At 38.6% G+C, this 25,205-nt stretch overlaps 2 protein-coding genes and 1 pseudogene across 2 annotated transcripts in view; all 3 read right to left on the reverse strand.

Annotated features, from left to right (window-relative positions):
* MARCHF3 (membrane associated ring-CH-type finger 3) overlaps positions 1-24,636 on the reverse strand; it is a 225,392-nt gene extending 200,756 nt beyond the window's left edge. The window contains exons 1-2 of the mRNA XM_006145534.3: positions 24,555-24,636; positions 2,010-2,066 (exon numbers count right to left, since the gene is read on the reverse strand). The gene's annotated coding sequence lies outside the window, so the exon portion shown is untranslated. The remainder of the gene's footprint in view (positions 1-2,009; positions 2,067-24,554) is intronic.
* Positions 779-24,645, reverse strand: CUNH5orf63 (chromosome unknown C5orf63 homolog). Its single transcript, XM_014586639.2, has 4 exons — positions 24,555-24,645; positions 7,226-7,346; positions 2,010-2,066; positions 779-1,345 (listed from the first exon to the last, which is right to left on the reverse strand). Exons 2-4 carry the CDS (start codon positions 7,337-7,339, stop codon positions 1,169-1,171), a joined length of 348 nt encoding a protein of 115 aa, XP_014442125.1. The 5' UTR covers positions 7,340-7,346; positions 24,555-24,645; the 3' UTR covers positions 779-1,168.
* Positions 22,540-24,135, reverse strand: LOC102468824 (60S ribosomal protein L4 pseudogene; annotated as a pseudogene).
* Positions 24,646-25,205: the final 560 nt, after the last annotated feature.

A 25,205-nucleotide genomic window follows, 5' to 3' on the forward strand; every position in this document is an offset into this window, starting at 1 on the left:
TTGCCATTTGACTGTATGACCTTGGAGTAAGTCCTTGCATTTTAGAATCTTCTTCCTGTATAAACTGGGGGTGGGGGGTGGGGTGCGGCAGGACTAGGCAGCCTCTTCAGAAAGCTAGCACTAATATTCTATCATTTCTAAGATTAAATCATACTGATCAAATTAAAATCTAGTGCTCATAATATCCAAATTCATTCAAGTAGTTCATAAAAGAATTTCATTATAAATGGAATTAGAAGTGATATGAATTTAAGAGGAAAGGGCAGTTTTGTTTTTAAGTGAATCCATTCCTATCTGGGCCGAACCTGACTAAATACAAATAAGAGTACATAACTACATTTTTAATACTTTCTATAGGATGGTGAAGAATATTTTGTCTTTAAATGGCATACCTGTCCAGTTATGACTAAAAGTAAATTTTCCCCATGGTATTAAAACCTGATAAAACCACTGTCTTAAACAAGTTGAATGAACTCAATTGATGATAATTGAATAACTATCAAAGGCAGCACTCCGAGTATTAGGAATCAATTCACTTGACTACGTGTAAAGCATGTTGATATTCTTACACACATTTTGAGGGGTTTAAGTCTTTCTTTTGTCTTTCTCAAATGAAGCCTCTTTAGTTAGGATAATTATTCTCTTCTACCTAACAAAAATGAACTCTCATTTTAAACAGGTATTATTAAATCCCACTGAAATCTGTTTTATGCAGCTGTATTTGTTAAAACATCCCTTTATTGACTATGCAGTTATTAACAATTCACATTTCACTTTATCAACTGAGTGGAAGAGCATTTATTCCTTTATTAAAAAGTTAAGCCCTCCAGGGCAGCAGCAGGAATGCAGAGCTTTCTTCCTAGAACGGCACTGTCCAGTGAATGTGAAGTGCTTCCATATTCATACAAATGGGAAAAATAAATAAGACAAATGCACTTTTCCCTCCTTCCATCATCGCCTCTCTGCCTCTTATCTTATGAAATGCCAATAGGTGAACAGTTCCCAAACTGGTACTTTCATCAGTCAGAAGAGGAATGTCAACATTTATTTGGCACCACTGAGTTCAGAACATCCTTAGGACTCTGTGAAAGTGACAAAAGTAGTATGAGGCCATGGCCATTTCCCCAGGAAGTTGCCTTATGGACAGAGAGAGTCAGGAAGGCATCAGTTAGTCTCCAGCACTTTGCTGCTCAAGTTTCAGGAGCTGTTTTTCAAGTTTGGAGGTGTTTACTCGATGCATCATCAGAAACTGGCCATTTAAATGAAAGACGGGAATATCAAATTTATACCTTTCATACCACGCAGAGTTTTCTGGAAGTGTGATGTCCACCTCCTGTAAAATAAACTGAAACAAATGCAGGCTAAAGCTCTGTATTTTAGAGCCCATGGAACAGCACAACAACTGCAGAGATAAAACTGATCCTCAGACTGTTAATAATGCTGATATTTTCATAATGCATTTTGTTGTTATTGTCTGTTTTAGGTTCATAATGATCTAATGGCCCTGATTTCCAAAACTTGACTAGTTTCATTGTATTCTCTATCTCCTGATCTTGCTGCTTTTCTATTACACCTGTTACATTCAGCACCAGGGAATTTAGCTCTAGTGAAGTAAAACATGTCCCAGCTAAGCAGCTGCCTGCAAATCAGGACAGAAGTATTTGATTGGGAAAAGTGTCATGGTTTGCTACAGGGAGAGACTTCCATGAAAATTACAAAATAAAGTAAAAGGAATGAGGAGAGAAGTTTAAAGAACCCACAGATATTCTACCTGCTAGTTAACTCTGACTCATATTAAGAAAGGAAGACAACAAGGACTGCTCAGAGAAAAACACTTAGGGGTAATGAGTTTTATGGAAATCAGCACTAAACTCTCTCTGAAGAACAGAAAGAAAATTCAAATGAAAAATCATTTAATCTCTTTTCCTAAAGAAGGCATCTAGGCAGATATTTTATACCACATATAATATCCATCCATATACACGAAAGCCACACTGTGATTATATTACCCTGTGTTTATAAGGCTTGAGTACTTCCTTGGCTTCATCACAAAGGGGGCATGGATCCTACAGGAAGAAAGAAAAATAAAGCCATTAAACCCAAAGAATGGTATTTGACCTAACAAAAAACCCACAAGAAGTAGTTTATACTTCATTTTAAGGACAGTTTTCTACCAGGTTAATTACACTGCTTATTTCCAGAGCAAAATACTACCACAGAACCTTATAAATAGCTAGTGTTTCATGGTAGATGGGCTCTCTGTATTTTTTTTTTTTTGGTTGTATTTTCTTTTCCCTCCATAAATATGTGTGTGTGTGTGTGTGTGTATAATATAGATGCTTACTATTTTTCCTGATCTATCTAGGGCTTTGTTCATCCCGCCAGGAGCAACTTAACGGCCTCATACAGTCAGTTTGGCTGATGCTACTGGAGTGGTTTAAAGTCTGTCCTAACTGGGAGACGCTGAGCCTTGACAGCCTATTTTTCCTAATCAGTCCACAGAAATAATCCATTAGGATAAAGGCTGTTACTGCCCCTCTAAAAAAAACAGCTATTCAGAGGGCCAGCAGATGATGTGGTGGTTAAGGCACCGGATTCCCACATAACTTGCTGCAGTTTGAGTGTTGGACCCTGTAGCTTGAAAATCATGCTAGCACATGTGTGTGTATGTGTGTGCCGGAAATTCAGAGAAGAGAATGGAAAAGAAGGAAATGTGTGAAGAAACAGTGTGGCTATCACTTCTGGGGGGTGATTTCTCACTTTTCCTCTCTCTGTCTCCCTCTGGTGAGCACATGCACCCTATAGCAAAAAATCTAAACAAACAAACAAACCTATTTACTTTGGAAAACTGTACCAATTCAAAATATGTCACCTGTTTTCATATTACAAATGTTAGTAACAGGTTTCCCCAACTAAGGATCCATCAGAAGAGCAAGTAAATTTTAGTGTCTGTTGTTTACACTCTTAAAACATCTACTGGAGAAGTCTGTCGGTAATGTTATGGACTGTTGGCAGATTTCAGAGGCTTTTCAGCACTTGACTCTATGAACAGGGACCAGCTATTGGTTCTCCTTCATGAGCTCAAAACAGACTTAACATTACAGATGCTTCTATAAAACCAGCTTTTTAACATGATAGGAAGAGATGAATGGTTATATAAAAGGTCTTTCCTCCCCCTCAACTCACAGCTTGTTTTGAAATAAAAGACCGTGATCCTCTCTCTGTCTCCCTCTGGTGAGCACATGCACCCTATAGCAAAAAATCTAAACAAACAAACAAACCTATTTACTTTGGAAAACTGTACCAATTCAAAATATGTCACCTGTTTTCATATTACAAATGTTAGTAACAGGTTTCCCCAACTAAGGATCCATCAGAAGAGCAAGTAAATTTTAGTGTCTGTTGTTTACACTCTTAAAACATCTACTGGAGAAGTCTGTCGGTAATGTTATGGACTGTTGGCAGATTTCAGAGGCTTTTCAGCACTTGACTCTATGAACAGGGACCAGCTATTGGTTCTCCTTCATGAGCTCAAAACAGACTTAACATTACAGATGCTTCTATAAAACCAGCTTTTTAACATGATAGGAAGAGATGAATGGTTATATAAAAGGTCTTTCCTCCCCCTCAACTCACAGCTTGTTTTGAAATAAAAGACCGTGATCATCAAAGGGCCTTTTTGGTCCTAAGTTCCTGGGGCAGAGAATTAGACTTATCATGTTATTATTGGCATTAATAATAAACAAATTATGGATAGTTTGTGATATTTTAAGATAATTGTGCTAAAATTTCCTGAGAAAAAAGTCAATATAGGATCTTTTTTTTTTTTTTTTTGGAGAGATTTTCACTATAGGGCGCGTGTGCTCGCCAGACAGAGACATAGAGACAGAAAGCGAGAAATCACCCTCCAGGGGGGATGGTCACGCCGCAATCCCCTCTAGGGTGTGATTTCTCGCTTTCTGTCTCTCTGTCTCTTTGGTGAGCGCACGTGCTCTGTAGCATAAACCTCTCAAAACAAAACAAAACCTCTGAAGAAAAAAAAAAGCTAAACAAGAACATGTTAAATTGCAGAAGTACCGAATGTACCAAAATGTTCCTTTTATATTAAAAACTTGAAATAGGCTAGATCAACTTTTTCACCTTTTTTTAATTTTTATTTTTTAGTGTTTTATTTTTTTGGGGGGGGGCGTTATAGGGTGTGTACTCACTGGAGAGACAGAGAAAGAGAGAGACAGAGAGACCAGATGTGAGAAATCACCCCTTGGGGGGGATGGTCACCCCACAATCTCTTCTCCACACTCCTCTCAGGATTTTAGGCATGCATGCACAAGTGCCCAGTGTGAGTTTCAAGCTGCCAGGTCCAGGACTTGAACTGTGGTTGACCACGTGGGAGTCCAGCACCTTCACCACTGTGCCACCCGCTGGCCTCTTTCACCTTATTATTTTTTAAAGAATTATTTAATTTAATTTTATTTATTTGTTCATTTACTTTTAATTTGACCAGAGAGAGGCAGAGAGAGAGAGAAAGTGAAAGCAAGCCACCAGGTCTGGGAGTGTTCAGCGCCCTAACTACCACGCTACCTGCTGGTCCCCCACCTTATTTTTTTAAAAAACTGGGATCCATTAAGTCTATATACAAATTATACATGTAAATATGTGCATGTATTTTTATGAGGAAGTTTTCAAATTTTAAAAAGTATAAGAAACCCAAAAAGGATAAGACCCAGTGGTCTAGACCATTCGAACTTCCTTTTCTAGAATTTTGCATGGGATTGTTACCTACTCTATCCCTGAGTTGAAAGAGACATTTCTTGGGTTGGCTGTCCACCAACCACTCCCATTTCACGTAGCAAGATTGCCACAAGGTTACCTCAGAGGAACTACTCTCAGCAAGTAGCTGACTGCATCCCTAAGAAAAGGGAGGAACACCTAACTTAGGCTTGTAATCAGCACATCCCATCCCTCTTGGCTATGACTGGCTCAATGATAGGCCAATTGCAACCTTGGATAGCTATAAGACTTTTGGTGGAGTTTCTATAGAGGTCTGAGATATGAGATTTAGGGTTTAGGATAGCTGCAGTCATGAGAAGAGCAAGAGTGAGGGCAGATTTAACCCAGAGGATCTAAACTGAAGAGACTGGTAACGTGCATAGTTCCTAAGTTGAGGTATTCCTAAAACTACACCAGCCCATAAAATCTCTTTTTGGTTTAAGTCACTGTGGGAAGTCTGTCTTTTTCTTTTCTTTTGTTTGTTTGTTTGTTTGTTTAATTTGCTAGAAGGTATGTGTACTTGTTGGAGAGAAAGAGAGAGTAAGAGAGCCAGAAAGCACTCCCCTTTTGTTTATTCTTTAATTTGCTAGAGAAAGGGTAAGAAAGCACTCCCTATGGGAGACTGACACATCCCTTCTCCTCCACTTCTCCTTTCGGGATTTTGGGTATGCATGCACATGTACCTGGTGTACTGTCTGGTGTGGGACTTGACCTGTGCCATTGGCCCTGTGGATCCAGCCACCTTAACCACCACACCACTGGCTGGCCCCAATCTTGGAAGTACTTTCTATTACTTATAGCTGACAGAAGCCTGATATTGTACTTGAAGTGTTTCCTTCACTGGACAGTGAACTCCTGAAGGTGACTGTGATCTTATTAAGCATCTAATGGATGGATCGAGACTTCAGTTTAAATATTATGCTGAATGGAAGGTTGGTGTGGTTTTTGTTTTGTTTTATAGATTTTTTTGGCTCTGCTGCCCAAATTGACAAATGGTTCAGAACAGTTAGGCAGAGTGAGCACCACCAGCTTTAGGTATTATTTTATTTCTGTGATTTATTCTCACATGCATTTCCCAGCGTAGGCTCTCAGATGATGAAATATTTTTGGTCCCATAATTTCCAACAGTAGAACATATAGTTACAAATATGAAAAAATGGTTTAGATGAAATATTCTCAATAAAAATTCATTTTAAAAAACTACATAAACGTTATTATTTGATAACTGTCAGATATTCTCAAATTGCTAAAATGCATAAAATCTGAAAAATCTAAAAAAAAGAGACTTTTTCTTTGAATTGTGGTATTACTCATAAAGTTACCATTACCCTGTACTTTATTTTTTGTCATAAGTCACACAAAGCAATGTTATCTAGCACAATGCTGAAATGCTGTCTGCTGTTCCTAAGCCCCAGTAGGCTGTGATGTGCCTTATGGAGGTACGTGTTAGATACACATTTTAGATAAGCTTCTTTCAAGCATGAGCTACGTGCTGCTGGCTGTGAGTTCATTGTTAATGAATCAACGATGTATATTAAATAAGGTGTCTTTAAAGAGAAATGCACATAAAGCAAGGTTATATGTTTGACTGGCTGATGAAAATATTATGACTAGTGTCTCACAGGAACCTAACCCTGTATTTCCTCTAGAAATATGGTTAGGTATTTGCTAATTCAGTGTTCATAGAGATTTTACAGAACATAATAACCACAAATAACAAGAAGTGACTGTATTTTCTTAAAAGAAAAGTAAACTAATTTAATTAAGGGGAGTTTTAAGTGAGCAAATTCAATATGATTTGAATCAGGGAGTTTGTAGATCAACTTTTAAGCAACTGTGGCTGGCTTTGTGGCCACATAGTATTTAAATTTTGTGTATAGGAACAGGCACATGAGATACAAAAAACGAAAGTGAAGGGATGAGGTAGGGAAACGATTTGGGTTGGTTATATTTTGAAGTTTGTCTGTTTTAACACAGTTTAAAAGGCAGGATGTCTGTGACTGACTAAAGCTTAGCTGCTGTGATTGGCTATCACCTACCAACCAGCATAGGAAAACAGCCTAACATGTACAATTTTGGCTTATTCATAAAAATCCAAGTGTGAGAGTGCAGTGGCCATTTTAGGCCAAAATAATTTAACAATTTCAACATGATAAATGTTAAAATCACATTATAATCTTTTTTTTTTTTTTTTTTTTTCAGAGTAGAGGTCAGAAGACACTTACATCTTTTAATTTACCCTCTGGTAGTTGTGAGACAATGAAGTGTCTGGGTAGGAAATAGAGTTATTGCTGGTGTACTAACAGAAAAACTGAGGAATAGGTCTTAAGAAAGTTTACTCCCTTGTCTTTCCTTTCAAATTTGTCCCCTTTTCTTAAATATACAACTTTATTCACCCAGCAATTTTAATAACTTTATATTTTTAAGATAGTAATTTTACTTTTTCATTCTGTACCTTTGTGAATAAAGTCAGCACAGGCAGAACTGTTTTAGAGGCAGAAAGATTTCTCAAGAAGACTCCAAAGGAGGATTTGGCAAGTTGCATGCTATTTCCTTGAAACCAGAGCATTGTAATTCTACCAAAGGAAAAATAAACCAGTAAATTGATGCATCGTAGACTTTGCTCTTTACAAATAGTAAGTTGCAAGCTTATGATGGAATTCAAAGACTTCAGATTTGTTTGTTGGTCTACAGGAGTGTCTAAGAGGCCCAGATGTTTGGAAAGTTTCCATGATGCCTCAACATTCACTGTATTCCCAACAAAACAGAATTCAGAATGAAAAAAAAAGAAAAACAACATATATATGAATTAGTTGTGTGTTTAATCACTTGGTATCTGTGAGTAAATGATATGAATTTATTAACTTGAATAGAAAATTAGATTCTACCTGCAGATTTGCTAACATCTCATTGATCCCCTAAAATATGGAGCTGTCTTGAAATCATCTTAATTCGCAGCTATAGCTTATCGTACTGGCAAGCATTCAACATGCAGCCATTGCTACAGTAAAGAAAACAATAAGTAAGCACCATAGTTACCAGCTTATCTGGTGCAGGTTATATCTTTTGAGGTCTTTGCCCCTACACTGCAAGAGATACACAAACACACAGTTGTAGTTGGAGGAACAATAGGGAGAATCAGACTGACTTAACTAGTCAGAAAAAAAATATATACTCAACTTTTAAGTATTTTAAAAGGAGATTGACATAACTTTTGAAAACCTTATACATAAATATACTAGTGTTTCTACTGGAGAGATTCCAATGAGAACAGCTTGGTAGTAGCAGCATGTCAAATACTAGGCTTTGATGCTCCTCCATCCTCCTACTTTGCTTGACATAAGACTGTTGACTTGATCATTTATCTATATTCCCAAGATGAACTCATTCCTGGGGATCGCTGTTTCCTAACTTTGCTTTACTCTGTTTCCTTGACCTCATCGATCACTTCCCCTTTCCTTATCTTGCCAACATGGAGCTATAAAGGTTCTCTTTCTATTCCTTAAATACTAAAAGATTATTTGTTCATTAGAATGTGTGCAGGTGCTTTCCTTCTGTATGAAAAGCTTGTAAGTAGTTTCTTATGTCTTGGGCCTCATGTCACCTCCTAGGAGAGGCCTTAATGACGAACTACTTTACCGATGTTGGACAGCCCATCACTCTCCATCTTCATACCTTGCTATAGTTTTATTTTCCTCTTTACTCTCTAATATTATTTATGTTCCCTCTATTACAATGTAAGTTCTACAAGAGCAGAGATTTTTTTATTTTATACCTGTATCTCCATTTACCCCAATTAACTTGATACATGATCGGTGCTCAAATATTTGTTTGAATGTTAGAAGTACTGGAGTGAGCCTTTCTTACCCTCTTTAATCTCATGTCTAACCCTGATCAGATACTCAGTGTACACGGCAGTCACTATTTGGGTCTATCTCATATCGTAACTAAAGGTTAGTCCTCCTCAGCATGTCCACAAGATTTTAGGCTGAAATGGTGCAGCTGGTATCAAACCCTTTCACCACCCTCTGTTCTGCTGCACAGAACATGACTATATTAATTACATGCTAATTTTCACCAGGTGAACAGACTTCTCAGTATAAGATTAACTTTAAACTAATTTCAAACAGACTGATATGACTTTAGGGAAAACCACAAAGCCATATCGAACTAGCATGAAGACTACAGGACAAAAAGACCAGATACTGATCCATAAAACCAATCATCTTCCCTTCACTCTTAAGCCGTTTCTCTTCCACTTCTAGCCTGATTTCCCTGCTAACTAAACAATATAGATAATGTATAAAAAAGGAATGTGATGAGAATTTTGCAAGGCTCTGCTACTCAGAGTTACTCCAAGGTAGAAAGTATATCTAAGCAATTTCACAATATCCTGTGCTACTCTCTACTGAGCGTTAAGCCCTGGTACACACATTTTCTATAAATTCAGCAGAATCAACAACTCCAATAGGTGAATGTTGTTGTAGACACAGCTTCTGAACACAGCTTTGTCTATACAGGATATAAACAAGGGGCAGGAATGTTAGCCAGCTTTGTGCTAGAGAGAAATTTCTGCATCCTTGGATTTGGGAAGGCTCTATACAATGTATACCTTCCTAGGATGTGGAATTAAATGAATTTTACTATATACAGAAGAAGAAGAAAATTTGCAAGTTAGCTGTATTGCAGGGAGAAATACAGCCTTGTAAATGAGAGGGTTCAGGCCATCTACGGCTGAGACCTAAGACTACAACCAAGACAGTGGACTGCAGCTATATGCATTTGGTGGAGGGATTTAAGATTTATTGATGTCTGGCTTGAAGGAAAAGGAAAACTTATTGCTTTTACCTCACTGAGTTGAGATGGAGGTGTTAAGGCTTTAAAAAAATTCACATTCACAATGGAAATCTGCTTCAGTATTTCCAACATGACAAAACACAGCATGTGGTCTTGGTTATACCCAAGACAAATAAAACCTGTCATAGTAAACAGAGTTGCTATTCATTCCAGATTTGCTGGAATATTTGTTCAACCAACCCAGAGAGCTAAGTAAAGTCTTCAGTGATGGTAGCATTCTGTTTACAACTAGTTCTCTTTTCCACTGTTACTCTCATTTCTACTTTTTACATGTTTTTAATCACTTACACATGGCACATTTGTTTACTGAGAAACACATCAGTATTATGCAGTTTTACTACCTGCATGTTTTTTTAAATGCCCTAAGGAACATGCATTTTTCCATATTGATAAATTAACTTATTTCTTTGGAAGCATTGTATTATAAAATTACATTTAGGTCTGATCATTTTTAAAAAAAGCTCGGGAACCAGCAGTTAGCGTAATGGCTATGTCGCTGGACTCCCACGTAGTCGACCGCGGTTCATGTTCCGGACCTGGTGGCTTAAAACTCACGCCGGGCGCGTGTGTGTGCGTGCCCAAGATCCCGAGAGGAGAATGGAGAAGGGATTGCGGTGTGACCATCCCCCCTGGGGGGTGATTTCTCGCTTTCTGTCTCTATGTCTCTCTCTGTCTGTCTGGCGAGCGCATGCGCCCTATAGCGAAAACCTCTCCAAAAAAAAAAAAAGCTCCTTGTGCCTCTCCTAGGCATACATTAAGGCAAAAATATCTTAATTCCTGGAGTCCCTTTAAGCTAGAATAGAAAAAATAAAATGAAAATGTTACCCTATAATATTCTTCTTAGAACATTTTACTAACTCTGTAAGCCCTAACACCATTGCTGTCAATGTCACATTCACCAAATCAAGCCTTCTTGAAGTAAAATCTTAATACAGGCTACTCTGTCAATGTGACATTTTCATTAGTTCGATTATTTTTGAACAGTATCTCAGCACTATAAAAAAAATCCTGAAAGGCAGTCTGTTAGCTCCGCCTGTAAGCTCATGACTGAGAGGACAACAGTTTTTTTATTATGTCCCTGAATTTAGTCATGAAATATGTGTCCTTATTACACACAGACACAATTTTATCCTTTGTATTTTGTTATGTGCCTCTCTGTGATATGAGCACAAAGAGCTGTGTTCATAATATCAAAGAAACACAACTGGGTCACCTTTGTCACAGACCCCCCCCCAAAAAAAAAACAAACAAAAAAGCAAAAGGCATACAACTAGATTTAGAATGTGCTTAACACAAACTGCAGAGTCTAACAATAATGATGGTGACTCCTGCTGTTTCAAGTCAGTGCCACTCAGAGGCACAGATCACCCTGAAAGAGAGGGAATGCTGGTCTTCCAACAAAACTAAGGCTGACTCCAGTGGTCTTTATGGCAGAATACAACAAGGGGGGAGGACTGATTGGACCACTTCAGTCCTCTTGAAGCAAGATAAGGAAGATAACTTAACTTTATAGCATTTTCCCTGCAATGCACTGAAGAGCATAGCATTAAAGCAACTGATTACGGTACAGAAAGAAGCCAGGGTCGTTGGAGCCTTTATTAAGGATTATTCATTTCTTGCATGAGGAGCTGCCCAGGTTATGACTGCACATCACTTATGTGGAGCTAGTACCTGGATTCTTCACCGTGTGTGTCTGATTAAAGGGAAACAACATTGTTCTCGCTTGAGTAGAGAAACTGACCTTCACTGACCAGAATTTTTATTCATACAAAGAGTCCTCTGGCACAGAAAATCTCCAAGCTCACATGATCCCTCATCAGAGAGGGGCACTGCTAGTTCATGTGCAAAATCAAAAAGTCCGTATCAGCCCAGGTACCGCCTTGGTTATTAACAGATAATGTTGGAGCGTCTTCACCAGAGTATAATGTAAATGTAATGCTGAGCTGACATTAACCAAACACTATTACCGTAGCTCACTGAACCTGTGCTCCACAAAGACAGGCTCAGAGTTTCCGGTTAGTCATTTGTGCCATGTGAGATGTTAAGTGCTCCATCTTACACTCATTACCAACTAAGTGTAACATTTCTATTTTTACCCAAATGACTAGAAACACACACACACACACACACACACACACACACACACACCTCTTTTGGAACATAATCCATTATTTTAGATTGCCTAAAGTTTGTGTAAAAAGGTGAGTTTACTCTTAGGGGCCTCATTTGGGTCACTGAACTCTACCTAATCTAAGGAAACAGGAATAAATGATGGTTCCCCAGTGCTTCACCGGTCAGTCAGCTCTGTCTGAACTTCTCTCCCTCTCTCAAAGTGGGAACCTAGCCTAGGATCTTGGGTGCAAGAGCAAGAGAGAGATGGTCTTTGTGGAGCCAATAACAGGAAAGGCACTGTATAGAGGCAAAACCAGATTGAGAATTAATCAAATTCTTTACTACATCAATCCCAAGGGGCTAAGCAGAAGTAGAATGAGACTACAACAGAAACAGGGAGTTAGGGTTAGAAGACCCTATCTGCAGTGGGGCCCTAACTCACTGGCATGGGTGGGATCCTGGGTGCTTTTCTAGCACCTCAGCCCTAGCAGTCAGGGCACCTGGTGAGGGGAACTGCTGAGGAGGTGGAGCCAATGTAGGCAAGATGTTGCAACAGAGATCCTGAGCTAACCACCTGCCTGTGGGCTCAGCTGTTCATGGCTTCCTGCTCAGCTTCATTCTGACTATGCACTTTGGACTGCTGATTTGCTGCCACATAATACGTTAAGCTATGAGTAGGCTTCCATCATACCCCAGTCAGGGGGTGCAAGAAGCAGCCCTTGTACCACACACCTTGTAGCTTCTACTTCCAGATTTCATTGCCAACAGGGTCACTATGCAGGGGACCACAGAAGCCAGTGCAGAATCAGTCTCCAAAAACAACTGACTGATCACATGAGTGCCTAGAGACAAAAGCCCATTTTACTTCTCTTCAAATTATTACTATAATTATGGAATTTCCAAGTATCTGGATGTCTCTTCCACTTTTCAGACTTAATGATGTTACTTTAGTTTGTGTTTATCATACTGCTCTATGGAAAAGTTCTTTGGCTGTTTCAAGTATGAGCCTGGACTAGCCAGTAAGATTACACTTTCACTGAAGGTATACAGCATTTACATATCTGCCATTTAGAACGAATACTCCTACTTCACCCCATTTTAATGCTTAGTAAAATTAAGTCATTAATTTTTTTCTTCATCCTGCTTGGTATTTAGCCCATTTTTCCCCCTCCAAATAAAGCTCTCACATGGAGTAATCAATTCCACATGCTAGAGGAAAGCAACAAGAATAACAGATGTATTCCAGTAGATTTAGAAGAAGGGTGTTAACTTCCTAACTGGAACAATAAAAATTGTGTCTGGTTTCAGTGATCAGTAAACTAGTGATATTAATCACTCATTTTCAGGGAGGGAGTGAAAAAAGGGTTAAAATGAGTAAGAGATGATTTAAACTCATGAAGAGCTAAAAAAAAAATTCTAGTGAGAAGACATGTACGTGTGTGTATGTGTGTGTGTGTGGGTGTGTGTGTGTGTGTATAAAAAATAGAGGAGTTATTACAAAGGCATGTATGGAGAGTCTTCAAGAAATTCATGGGAAATGCATATTGTGAAAAAATATGCATGGATTAAAAAAATGTTTTGACCAAAATAAACTTGTACTAACTTCTTAAAGTATGTCTGAGGGGGATTTAATTCAAGACACTAAGAAGGATAAGACATCAGTGTGAAAGGAGCCCCTCTCAGAGCAACATGAATCCTGCTAAACCTGAAGTTAGAACAAACCTCAAGGGACCAGCAAATGGTGTAATGGTTGTGTCACTGGACTCCCACATGGCCACATGTTTCGAGTCCCAGACCCAGATGCTTGAAACTCAAGCCAGGTGCATGTGCGTGCATGCCCAAAATCCCAAGAGGAGAATGGAGGAGTAGGGACTGTGGCACGGCCATCTCCCCTGAGGAATGGTGATGTCTCACTTTTTGTCTCTGTCTCTCTGGTGACTACATGTACCCTGTAGCAAAACTCTCTCTTAAAAAAACTTTTAAAAATCAAATTAATGGTGAAATGTGGATGGAAAAATGATGTAATAATTGATTCTTTACAAAAGCTTATAAGAGCAATGCCCAAAGAAATCAACAGTTTACAAATGGATAAGTCATTTTAAGAAGAGATAAGATGAGGTTGAAGATGATGCCAGCAGAGGCAGGCCATACGCATCAATTTGTGAAGAAAAAATTAATCTTGTTCATGTCCTAATTGAAGAGGACCAACACTTAACAGCAGAAACAATAGTCAACACCACAGACATCTTGATTGATTCAGCTTATGCAATTTTGACTGAAAAATAAAAGTTGGGGGCTGGCAGGTGGCATGGTGGTTAAAGGTGCAGGATTTCACATGACCAACTGTAGTTTGAGTCACGGACCTGACAGCTTGCTTTCTCACTTTCCCTTTCTCACTCACTCTGTTTCTGTCTGGTCAAGTTAAAAAAATTAATAACAACAAATGGAATTAAATAAATAAATAATTCTTAAAAAAAAATTGTTGAACAAACTGTCTGTTCAATGGGTACCAAAGCTTTGCACTTACAGCAGCTCCAGACAAGAGCAGAGCTTTCAACAGAAAATTTAAATAAGTGGGATATAGATTCTGAAACATTTCTTCAAAGAATTGTAACAGGAAATGACATAAGGATTTACCTGTCCGATCCTGAAGACAAAGAACAATCAAAGCAATGGCTACCAAGAGGCAAATGTGGTCCAGGTCAAGAGCAAAGATCATGGCAACAATTTTTTTTTTTTTTTTTTTTAATGCTCAAATACATTTTGCTTGTTGGCTTTCTGGAGGGCTAAAGAATGCTATCATTAGGGCCAGCAGGTGGCATAGTGGGTAAGGTGCTGGACTCCCACATGGCCAACAACAGTTTGAGTCCCAGACCTAGCAGCTTGAAACTCTCACTGAGTGCATGTGTGTGCATGCCCAGAATCCCAAGGAAAATAGGTTGTGGTGTGGCCATTCTCCCTGGAGACCAATTTCTCACTCTCTTTCTCTCTGTCTCTCCAGTGAGCACACACACTCTATACAAAAAATCACTCAAGAGAAGAATATCTGCTTATAATGAGAATGGTTTGAGAATGGTAGCTGAAGCTATAGCAGAAAAACACCCAGGAAATGTTCACCAGATTCCCTCTTCAGTATGACAATGCATGCTCCTGCTTATTCTTCTTATCAAACAAGGGCAATTTTGTAAGAGTTTCAATGGGGAGTCATTGGGCATCTACTTTATGGTTCTGATTTGGTTCCTTCTGACTTCTTAAGGGGAATCTATTTCTCTTCAGTTAATACTATAAAAAAACCGAATTGAGATGGTTAAATTCCCAAGACCCTACATTCTTTAGAAATGAACTAAATGGCTGGCACCAACACTTTAAAAAAGTGTCTTGAACATAGTAGAGCTTATGTTGAGAAAGTTTATATTTTTAATTTTTATCTTTTAATTCCATTTTCTACAAATTATTTGAAGTCCTCTCATAATAGGAAGCTTCAGATGTTGTAAGAGAAAGAGGAGGAGAGAATTAGGGGATGACAGTGAAGGTGGTTTCACATGAGAAGGATACGGAATTATTTAGGATTTAGATATGCAGAAGAAGGAGAAAGTATTTCAAATCAAAGACTAAACAAAAGATACCGAGGTAGGAATGGCATAACTGTTTGATGGGAAAAACCTGAATGGAATAAAGAAACTTCTATTAAAGTGACTGTGGAAGAGCTGTTCCCATAGCCTAGGGTTAAATGGTGCCAAGTCCCACATAGTCAACCATGGTTTAAATCCTGGCCCTGGTGACTTGAAAAACACTGCAGGTACATGTGCCCCAAATCCTGAAAGAATGCAGAATAGAAGAGAAGGGATTGTAGTGTAATCACACTCTATTGGTGGGTGTTTTCACCTTCTCCCACTCTGTCTCTCTGGAAAACACATGAGCCCTCTGGCAATTGAAAAAATTTTTAAAAAGAACTATGGAAAATAGCTGTGAAAGGTGAAGTAGGATGAGACTGTGGAAGATTTAACAGTGCTTAAGCAATATATGATTTATTGTGTATGTCTTATAAACTACTTAAGGATTTTGAACAAATGATATGATAAAATCAGTGTTTTAGAAGATTAACCTCACAGCAGCATGCAGAATGTACAATAGAGAAAAGGAAAATGGAGGTTGGAAAAAGTCAGAAGTCAGTTATAATAATCTGGGTTTGGAATGAACAACATTCATTTATTCAATAATTATCGAATGCTTGTATGTATCAGATATTAGTATAGGTGCTAGATTAATAGTGAACTAGAAAGCAAGATACATTGGCGTCATGGGGCTCACATTATAGTGTTTCTTCACTATATCGTATAGTATCGTATAGTGATATATGCAAGGGAGGGAGTAAAGCAGGGTGATGTGACAGTGATTAGTCCTTTAAATAAGGTAAACCAGAAGATTGTGTCATCGCAGAAGCCAATGAGAGAGTGTTTTCAGAAAGAGGGAGTAGTCTTTCATCAAAGAGAGTTAATGAGGGCCTGACTAGAATGGGGGAAGTGCAATAACTTACCACAAATAAGAGCTGTGTCTGATGTTGCTCCAAAGAAATTAAAACTTCCAACCAGTGCCTACCCTAAAATGGATTACCTTGACTAGCTTGCCTAATTTAACATTCTAACTAACAGATATTTCTGGTGAGGATGGAGACAGTAGATTGCTGGATAAGAGTGAAGGCAAAAGTTGACTAGGTACCTTACGAAGAGTTAACGAATGTAAAAAATCTTCATATAAGTTATAAGCAGAACAGAGAAGGTTTAACTATTGATTACTAAATAATACTAAAAGTAAATTATTACTATTATTAATTATTCTACTGACAGGATGGAGGAATGAGGAAGGGATTACATGGCATGACAATACTCCATTGGGGGGTGGTTTCTCTCTCTCTCTGGTGAGTGCATACACCCTCTGGCAATAAAAAAGAAATAATAACGATTTTACTAACTAAAATGTGCTTTGATTGGTTTTTAAAAGGAAGATAGCTGTTTCATAAATAGGGAATTACAAAGCTGAAAAATATTTCAAACATAAATAGCTGAAAAACTCAGATTCCTTAAATAGAAATTATTAAGACATAAAATCACTGATTAAAATGCCAACATATTTGGGGCTGGCAGGTGGCGTGGTAGTTAGGCGCTGGATTCTCACATGGTCAACCGTGGTTCAGGTCCCAGACCTGGCAGCTTGCTTTCCTTACTTTCTCACTTTCTCTCTTTCTTTCATCAAACTAAAATAATAATAAATAAAATTGAATTAATTCTTTTTTAAAAAGCCAACATATTTTTCTGCTACTGAAGATGTCACTAAGTTTATGTAAGACAGACAAGCAGATACCTTAGCACCAGGTATTAACTTGTTTACTCAGTCTCCACAGACTTATAGAACAGAGTATTAAAATTTAGTTTTTGAGGAATCAATGTTTCCCCTTCATAGTTTTAAACATGGCTAGTTGCAATCCACTTGCTCCTTCTGAATATTTGCCTTTATTTTTCAAAAGAGAGAAAAATTCAGTACCATTATTATTTTACCAATTATATCCTAAATCCATGTATGTCAAACAGAAGCTGCCCAGGTAATGGTAAGGTTGGATTTTATTGATAATCTTTAAAGACAAAACTTGTTCCAAGCAGTTCTGAATAAATTATCTAGAGAGCTCAAAATACATTTAAATGAACACAATTCCTACCAACTCATCAGGGGAATTAGGTATAAAGGGTATAATTCTTCATTTAGTGCTTTAAAGTTATTCTTCATATAGAGTTACAGTTAGAATTTACTATTTGAATTCTCTGCATTCATTTTTAAGTGAGGATTTCATAAATATAAACCCCAAAGAGAAAGGCAACTGCCACTAACCAGTTCTGAGAAGTCCCTAGATAGACCCTCATCTCTTTAAGCCTCAGTTCTGTCAACTGTAGAATGGAAATGTCTGGTTCTCTCATTTATAGTGAGAACTGTGGGCCTCAAATATTCTCCTGATTAGAGAAGGGGAAATAATCTACTGAAGAAGTGCCATGGGACTAGCCTATCACTGCACAAGGTCTTGAATAGATTCAAACTATTGGATCTTCGGAAAAGTCATGATATATATTTCTATGCAAAATGTGTCATGACTTTTCCAATGACCCAATAGTTTTCCCCTATAGGATATATACCATCTGCTAGCAAAGATTAGTCTCTTTTTCTTCCTTCAAAGTCTTTCTCAAGATAATTCTCTGGTGTGGTTGCTCATTTGCAATCTCTACTAATTACAACACTGGGCTGGAAAAGTCCAGGTTATTTTATGTTATAAATTCTTTCATATATCTTCTCTAATCCTCTCTGTCAAGCAGAACTTTTTATGGTACTAGGCCATCTTTCTAAGAGCTTCTGTTAGCTTAATTGAGGTCCACGTTAGTTCCATGGTTTTCTAATTAATCTTCAGATATGACATTCCAGTCCAAAGTCCTGTCCAATAATGAGTATTTCCAATTTTTGAATCAATGCAACAAGCATTATTGAACTTATGCAAATAACCCTTCTCCCACAAAATAAGAATCTTCCCAAATATTTTCCAACTCCAGAGGGATCAGGAAGGAAGAAAAGTTTATGTTTTCATTTAAAGAAACAAACAAGAAAAATATTTTAACATATTGCTAAACCTATCAAAAACTGAAAAGAAAGTAAACTGTTTAAATTGGGAAAACAAAGCATAGTAAAAAAAAAATCAGTAATGTTTTACTCAAAAGTCATAAAATTCTATTTCGCCAGTTCAGTCTTATGTTCAAACTTTCTTCTGTTGAATATGTAGTGTTGCTGTGGTCCAATCTTTCCATTTAAATCCTGGGAGTTAACATTCTACATTGTTATTGATAATTCTTGTCCCTAGCATTGAACTGGTCATTTTCTTGGTTGCCTTTTGTTCTCTTATTTCTGTATGTATCTTTAGTTTCATAGGAAGCTAAAATACTCAGCCCTTTAAAGAAGACCAGAATTCACCTATAACTCTAGACACAAGTGTAAATGCACTGGCTTACTGCAAACTCTTCTCTCTCACCTCAAGCTTACTTGGGAAGCCTTGGTGTCAGAAAGGACTAAGTCAGAGAATGGGGATGATGAAATTACACTAGCCAGGCACTCATCTCCCAGCTGCCTAAGCACTAGAGATGAAAAAGCTCCCCCTAAAAGGAAGAACAATACATTTTTCTTCCTTACAATTAGGTACACTTGACAGATTATTTTAAATGGTAGATTCTCTTCATCTTGGCATTCTCCTCCATGTCCAGAAGTGCTGCTGTCTTTGTCTGAGCCTTCAGCAAGCTGACAAATGCACAGTGGAAGGGAGAGGGATCTTTAGTGTAAGCAAGAGTTTTTTTTTTTTTTCTTTAGGGGGTTTTTTTTTTTTTTTTTCTTTCTCTCTCTCTTTTTTTTTTTTTTTTTGCTATACAGCACATGCATTCACCAGAGAGACAGAGAGAGACAGAGAGACAGAAAGCGAAAAATCACCCCTCAGAGGGGATGGCCATACTGTAATCCCTTCTCTGTTCTCCTCCTGGGACCTTGGGCACACATACACACATGCATCTGGTGTGAGTTTTAAGTTGCCAGATCTGGAATTCGAACCAGGGTCACATACGTGGGAGTTCAGTGATATTTGTTTTAGACTCTTTAGATCCTTAGCAGTCACACTTTCCAGATCACTGCTTCCGAGAAGTCTACTCTGTAATGGAGTTGGTTTACATGACAATGTCAGGGAAGAGTTTCCAGAAAAAAACATTCAATTGAGAAAAATAAAATGATGGTGCTAATCATGAACAATAATGTACTCTCATGATACACTTGCTCTGGTACTCAGGAGTCTAAAGGGGATTCTGGACTAATCCCTGTTAATGCAATGGGGTTTGCACGCACTATACCTCTCCCTCCATCCTCAACCCCAAAGATACTGACTCGGCAACTGGCCCATAGCCAGAGCAGCATATTCCAAATTCAGAGTGTGCAACAATGTTCAGTTCAATTATGACATAATGGCTGCAAAGCTAGTCCTGAAAGCCAAGAAAACCTGAATAATGTGGTTGGGTTATATCATACATGAGGGCTTAATAGAGTTTAAAAACCAATTTGAAAATTCCTTCATTCCATAAAGATAGCATTAAGAAGAGGGCAAAATCATTCAAGTTCAAGGGATGGTAACAAAGTGCACAGGGAATTATGCAGACTCCTTTCCACATTATCTTTCTTAACCAACATGATCCATTCCCTTTGAAGATATTTCTGATACTTAATATTGACCCAGAAAGAAGGCAATTTCATTAAAACATCTTAGTCTTATTATACCCAGCTAATAATGCCAACTTTCTTGCTATTTGAAAAGCACACAATACCGTTTCCAAAAACAACTGTTTGCAATTCAAAATCCATTCAACCAGGCAATGTCTTCCATGTACCACTAATATTTCACCTACTTACAATGCATTTTATTGAAGAGGTGAAGTTCTCTCATGACCACATAGGCCTGAAAGATGTTTCATTTGTTTCTAGCCATTTTGTAGTGAATGGCTTTGGACTTTAGAGTTGGTAAACCTAGCATTTTCCCGGATTTATAATACCAGTAAGATCTAAACCTGTAGAAGTACAGTGCTAGTATGAACATTGAGAAGCATCATTCTTGAAATCAGATCCTGTCAGCCCTCAGTTATGTGAAATACTACCAACTTATGAGTCCTATTCTGTTTTTGTTTTTTTTTTAAGAGAGATTTTTGCTATAGGGCACATGCACATGCACTCCTCCAGGGGATGGCCACATGGCAATCCCTTCTCCTCCATTCTCTTCTTGGGATTTTGGACATGGATGCACATGTACCTGGCATGAGTTTTAAGTCATCAGGTCCAGGACTTGAACTGCAGTTCACTATGAGGGAGTCCAGTAACATAACCATTACGCCATCTACTGGACCCCTATTCTGTTTGTTAGTAGCTATTACTGATAGAATATTTTAACATTTTGGAAGAAGGAAGTGACTTTGAAGGTTCTACTTGCTATATGAATAAGGAAACTAATAACTAACTCAAGTCTTTCATACTTGATATTTTTGTTTATTTCTCTATATTTTCTCTTTGAAGAGTGGCATTTCTTTTATATATATATATATAATGAAATCAACACAGAATTTCAGAACCAGAAGAGATCTTCAAGTTCAACCCCCTTTAAAAAAATTTTCAAAAGCATTACAAATTAATCTTCAGGTATACCAAATCATGAATATCACATTTTGTTTAAGCCTAATTTAAAGATAGAATAAGAAAGGTCTCAGCTTCTGATGGCAGAATTCTTTTACTATTAACAATGAAGCTCTGATCTTTAAATCTAAGAAGATTCACATTAATTTCATTATTGTACCTGGAGAAACTGTTGAATTTAGATCCCCCTCCCACCCCACTTATTTCCTAAGTTGCTTCAGCTGACTGAGTTTCTATTAAATAATATTATTCCTTATCTTGGCTGACTGGAAGGGCTACATGTTATATAGTTTTAAAAAATCAAATAATTCAATGTCATGTCCATCCCTCCTAACTACATTAGAAACCATTTCCCCTTTATTTCATGATTAATATAAAAAAGTACTGGAACAATGAAAGGAAGTTCATTTGTTTCCAGTTATAACATTCTGATTTCTGTGACAATCCCATTGGCAACAGAAGCAAGCAGCATCTATCACATGCCAGCTTTTTAAAACACAAAAATCTGTCAACTATGAACTCTTTGGGATGTATTTAGCAATGGAGAAAAGCATGGATTTCCTTCAATATGATTTGTGCATCCTGGACTTAAAACAGTGACCAGACTATCCTTCAGGCAATACCAAACCAAGATATTGGTGCCCTAGGTAAGCTAGTGATTTGGTTCAACTTCAAATGGATTTTTTTTTTCCAGATATTTGCTAAACAAATGTTTGGGTGAGGATTTGAGCAGGGCAGGCCTGGATTGTATATCCCATGTAACAAAACAAAGGCCCTGCAACTGACCAGCCCAGATCTCCTGAGAAAACACTTTGGTGACCATCCAGTCTCAAATATGCCCTTCCTTGTTCAAAGCTGTTTATCAAAGCAGTACTTCTTTTTTTTAATTGTCAAAGGTGCATGCATCTAGAGGAAGAAAGCACCCCTTAATGGGGTGTGAGCATGCTGCAATCCCTTCTCTATTTTCCATCCTGTTGGGATTTTGAGTTCACACACACGTGTGATCAGAGCAGTTTTCAAGCAGCTAGGGCCAGAATTCAAACTGTGGTCAGCCATGTGGGATCTAGCTCCCTTGACCATTAGGCTACAAAGCCAGCCCTCAAAGCAGTAGGTCCTAATTGCATCTAGTAACCCCCTGAAGAGAGGTTACTGCTATATATCCTTTTTTCTATCCTGCTATATTCCCGATGTTGTTTTCATGCTCCTTATAGAAACAGCCTCTCTTCAGGGACACTGTCATCTCACTTCTACAGCACATATTGAGTATAAGTAAAGTGCCAGACACTGTGCTAGGTACTAGAAATGTGGAAGTGACTAAGGTATAATCCTTGCCCTCAAAAACCTCACACCTTGGACAGAAAATCTGACAAACATATATAACAGCAGTATAGCTGTTACTAGAGAAATGCTCTAAAATCCTTAAAGATAGATACTTTTCTAAAAATGGTAGATACTCTTCATCTTGCCTCCATGTTTGGAAACTTTAACTTTGGTAAGGATTAGAAAAGAAAGTAAGGTTTTCTTCTTCTTCTTTATTTTTATTTTTTTGCTTCAGACAAGGTATTTATTCAAAATAAGCTGTCCAAAATGACTAAACTTCACAGAATAAAAAATGCAAGGGTTTCTGCAGCAGGATTCTTTTCTTCTGTAGTAGGTTTCTTTTCTGCTGGCTGCTTCTTTCCAGCTGCTGGTTTCTTATCAGCTGCTGACTTCTGAATAGTTGCAGCCTTTTTTCCCACCAAGGCCTTCTTTTGCTTTTTAGCACCAACTCCCTTTCACTTCTTCCCTACTACAAGCTTCTTGCCTGCAACCCTCTTCTCATGAAATTTGGCCTCTAGTGCTGCGGCCACCTGATCTGGCCATTTTTTGATTCCTGGCCTGATAAAGAATAGTGTTCTGCCACATGGTCTTTGCACATGGGTTAAGTTTCAACACGATTTTCAGTGAATTCTTCTTAGGACTCTGTGATGAATCTTCTTGTGTGGTGCTTGGAGGGCTATTTGGATCTCTAGACTTCCCAAGATCTTTGGACTTTTCTGTGTTCATCGTGTGCATGTGAAGGTTGTAATTACTCTTGAGGGAGGCAGATTTCCACGAAGTGCATATAATTTATCTAACTTCTAGAAGGCACTTTCAGTCCAAATGCAGAAATGTCCCACATGCCCACCAGCAGCAGGTTTCAAAATGTTCAATTTGCTTACATTAAGCAGGGTGATTCCAGGGATGTTTCTGATACTGCTGTCCTCATTATAGATGATGCAGGGTCCCCTGTGCTGGATTTTGCCTTTGCCAGCTCTGGTTCGCTGAGAGGCATAGACCTTTTTTTATATCATTCCAGGCCTTAAGTTTCTTCAGAAGCAAAACAACTTTCTTGGTCTCCTTGTAGCCTTCAACTTTATCTTCAACCACCAAAGGAAGTTCAGGACCTTCCTCAGTATGACACTTCTAGCCATAACTAGTGCTGGAAGGCCGAGGCAGCAGGGTAGAGCAGATGGCATACCTCTTTGGGCTGTGTTCACTCTGCGGTGCCAACAGTGCCAGCTCTTAGTTGGCACAAACACGTGACCTCCTTGACACATATTTCCAAAAGCCCCCTGGCTAGAATGGTGAGTCCTACCACCTTGAACTCAGAGAATTTGAACCATAGCTCTCCCAGTACCCAAGACTCAGCCCTGGTCTGATGGCCTGCTAATTAACTGACCGCATACGGCCTGTCATTTTTGCACAAGTTGAAGTGAATGAAATTCACACTATCCGGTCAGATGGGAGACTTGACCACAGCAGGCACAGTGACATTTCTGCTAGATGACTCCGCCTTCTCAGAGTACACTGATATCTGTGGACAATCACATGCCATGGTGGAGAGAGAAGACCATGCTCCTCTTGACCTGGTGGCTCCCACAGGAAAAGGCAAGAGTAAGCTTTCTGAGGCCAGATGGTGGCAGAGCAGTAAAACATGATACTCTACAAGGTCATCCCACATAAGGAGGTTCTTAGTTCAAGTCCAGAGACCTCCTTGAGGATACTAGGCACATACTTGCTTGCCAGCATGGCTAGCTAGAGGCTGGGGTGGATCGCAGTGTTAGAACCCTTTTGGCAGTGCTGTCTCCCTCTCTCTTGTTTTCTTATGGCATGAATAAATAAATACACTTGAAAAGAGACAGTGATGGGGGTGAGCAGGTGGTGTGGAGATTAAGGTGGCTAGATTCCCACATGGCTGACCATCATTTGAGTCCCAAACCTGGTGACTGGAAAAATCACCTTGGGTGCAAGTGCATGCATGCCCAAACTCCTGGGAGGAGAATGAAGAAGGGATTGCAGCAGGTCATCCCCCTGGGAGATGATTTCTCATTTTCTCTTTCTGTCTTGTTTCTCTTGGTGTCTCTCCAGCAAGTGCACATGTCCTGTGCCCCCCGCCCCCCCCAAAAAAAAAGAGAGAGAGATAATAATGTTTTCATGCTTCCTATTCCCTGTGGCTGTACTGGAACAGGAACTTAGAGATGTGGAATCCTATCTATGCTAAACTTATCCAAAACTTTTCATTTTGCAACCTGTGTAGCTACACATACCTGATCCAGATGATTTCTCCCCTTTGAAATAACTGCAAACAAGATTAGAACTGCACTCAGGAACTTCCAGCAGGCTTTTGGCTTCTTCTGATGTACACACCTTGAATAAAGCAATGGCAAAAATTAGACTTCACATACGAAGCCTAAAGACACCTCACTACTTGTACCATGTCACCTTGAAACCCCAAGCCCTAGAGTACAGTAATTGAATGCATCAGCCAGCTAGAGTATATAAGTTATAGACTACAGAAACTTTCATAATTAACAAAATAACTTATTTGAAGACATCTTCCCATAGTGCCTCTGGGTGCTTAAGAGCAGTACAGAGCCAGGCATCTGGAGCAAAACAGAAACACAGTCCTATACATTCCCGTCAGGAAACCCTCATTTCTGTTACCACAGTCTATTTAAATAAAACCACATAGCTACATATTTTTCTGGTGAAGGGGACAAAAAAAAAAAAAAAAGAATCCTTCCTGGGCAGGTGGCTATTACTGAGCATAGGAGGCAGAAGAAAAAAAATACAGGGATTTTGCCTTTCTAAAGCAGTTGGGGCCACCCATTTAATTTTCACAACAAGTCCTTTTTGGTTCCAGGCAATTTCTCGGCAGAGCAGGATCCAGGTCACTAGGCTATGACGCTGCACACAGA

This window comes from Tupaia chinensis, unplaced genomic scaffold, assembly GCF_000334495.1.
Source record: "Tupaia chinensis unplaced genomic scaffold, TupChi_1.0 Scaffold000152_1, whole genome shotgun sequence".
Classification (NCBI taxonomy): domain Eukaryota; kingdom Metazoa; phylum Chordata; class Mammalia; order Scandentia; family Tupaiidae; genus Tupaia; species Tupaia belangeri.

Excerpts from the sequence above, each read along its gene's own strand:
- CUNH5orf63 (XM_014586639.2), bottom strand. The coding sequence starts at position 7,339 with ATGCTCTGGTTTCAAGGAAATAGCATGCAACTTGCCAAATCCTCCTTT. Across the intron at positions 2,067-7,225 it reads TGCTGACTTTATTCACAAAG|GATCCATGCCCCCTTTGTGA; the intron begins GTACAGAATGAA and ends TTCTTCCTGTAG. Across the intron at positions 1,346-2,009 it reads TCAAGCCTTATAAACACAGG|TTTATTTTACAGGAGGTGGA; the intron begins GTAATATAATCA and ends CATTTGTTTCAG.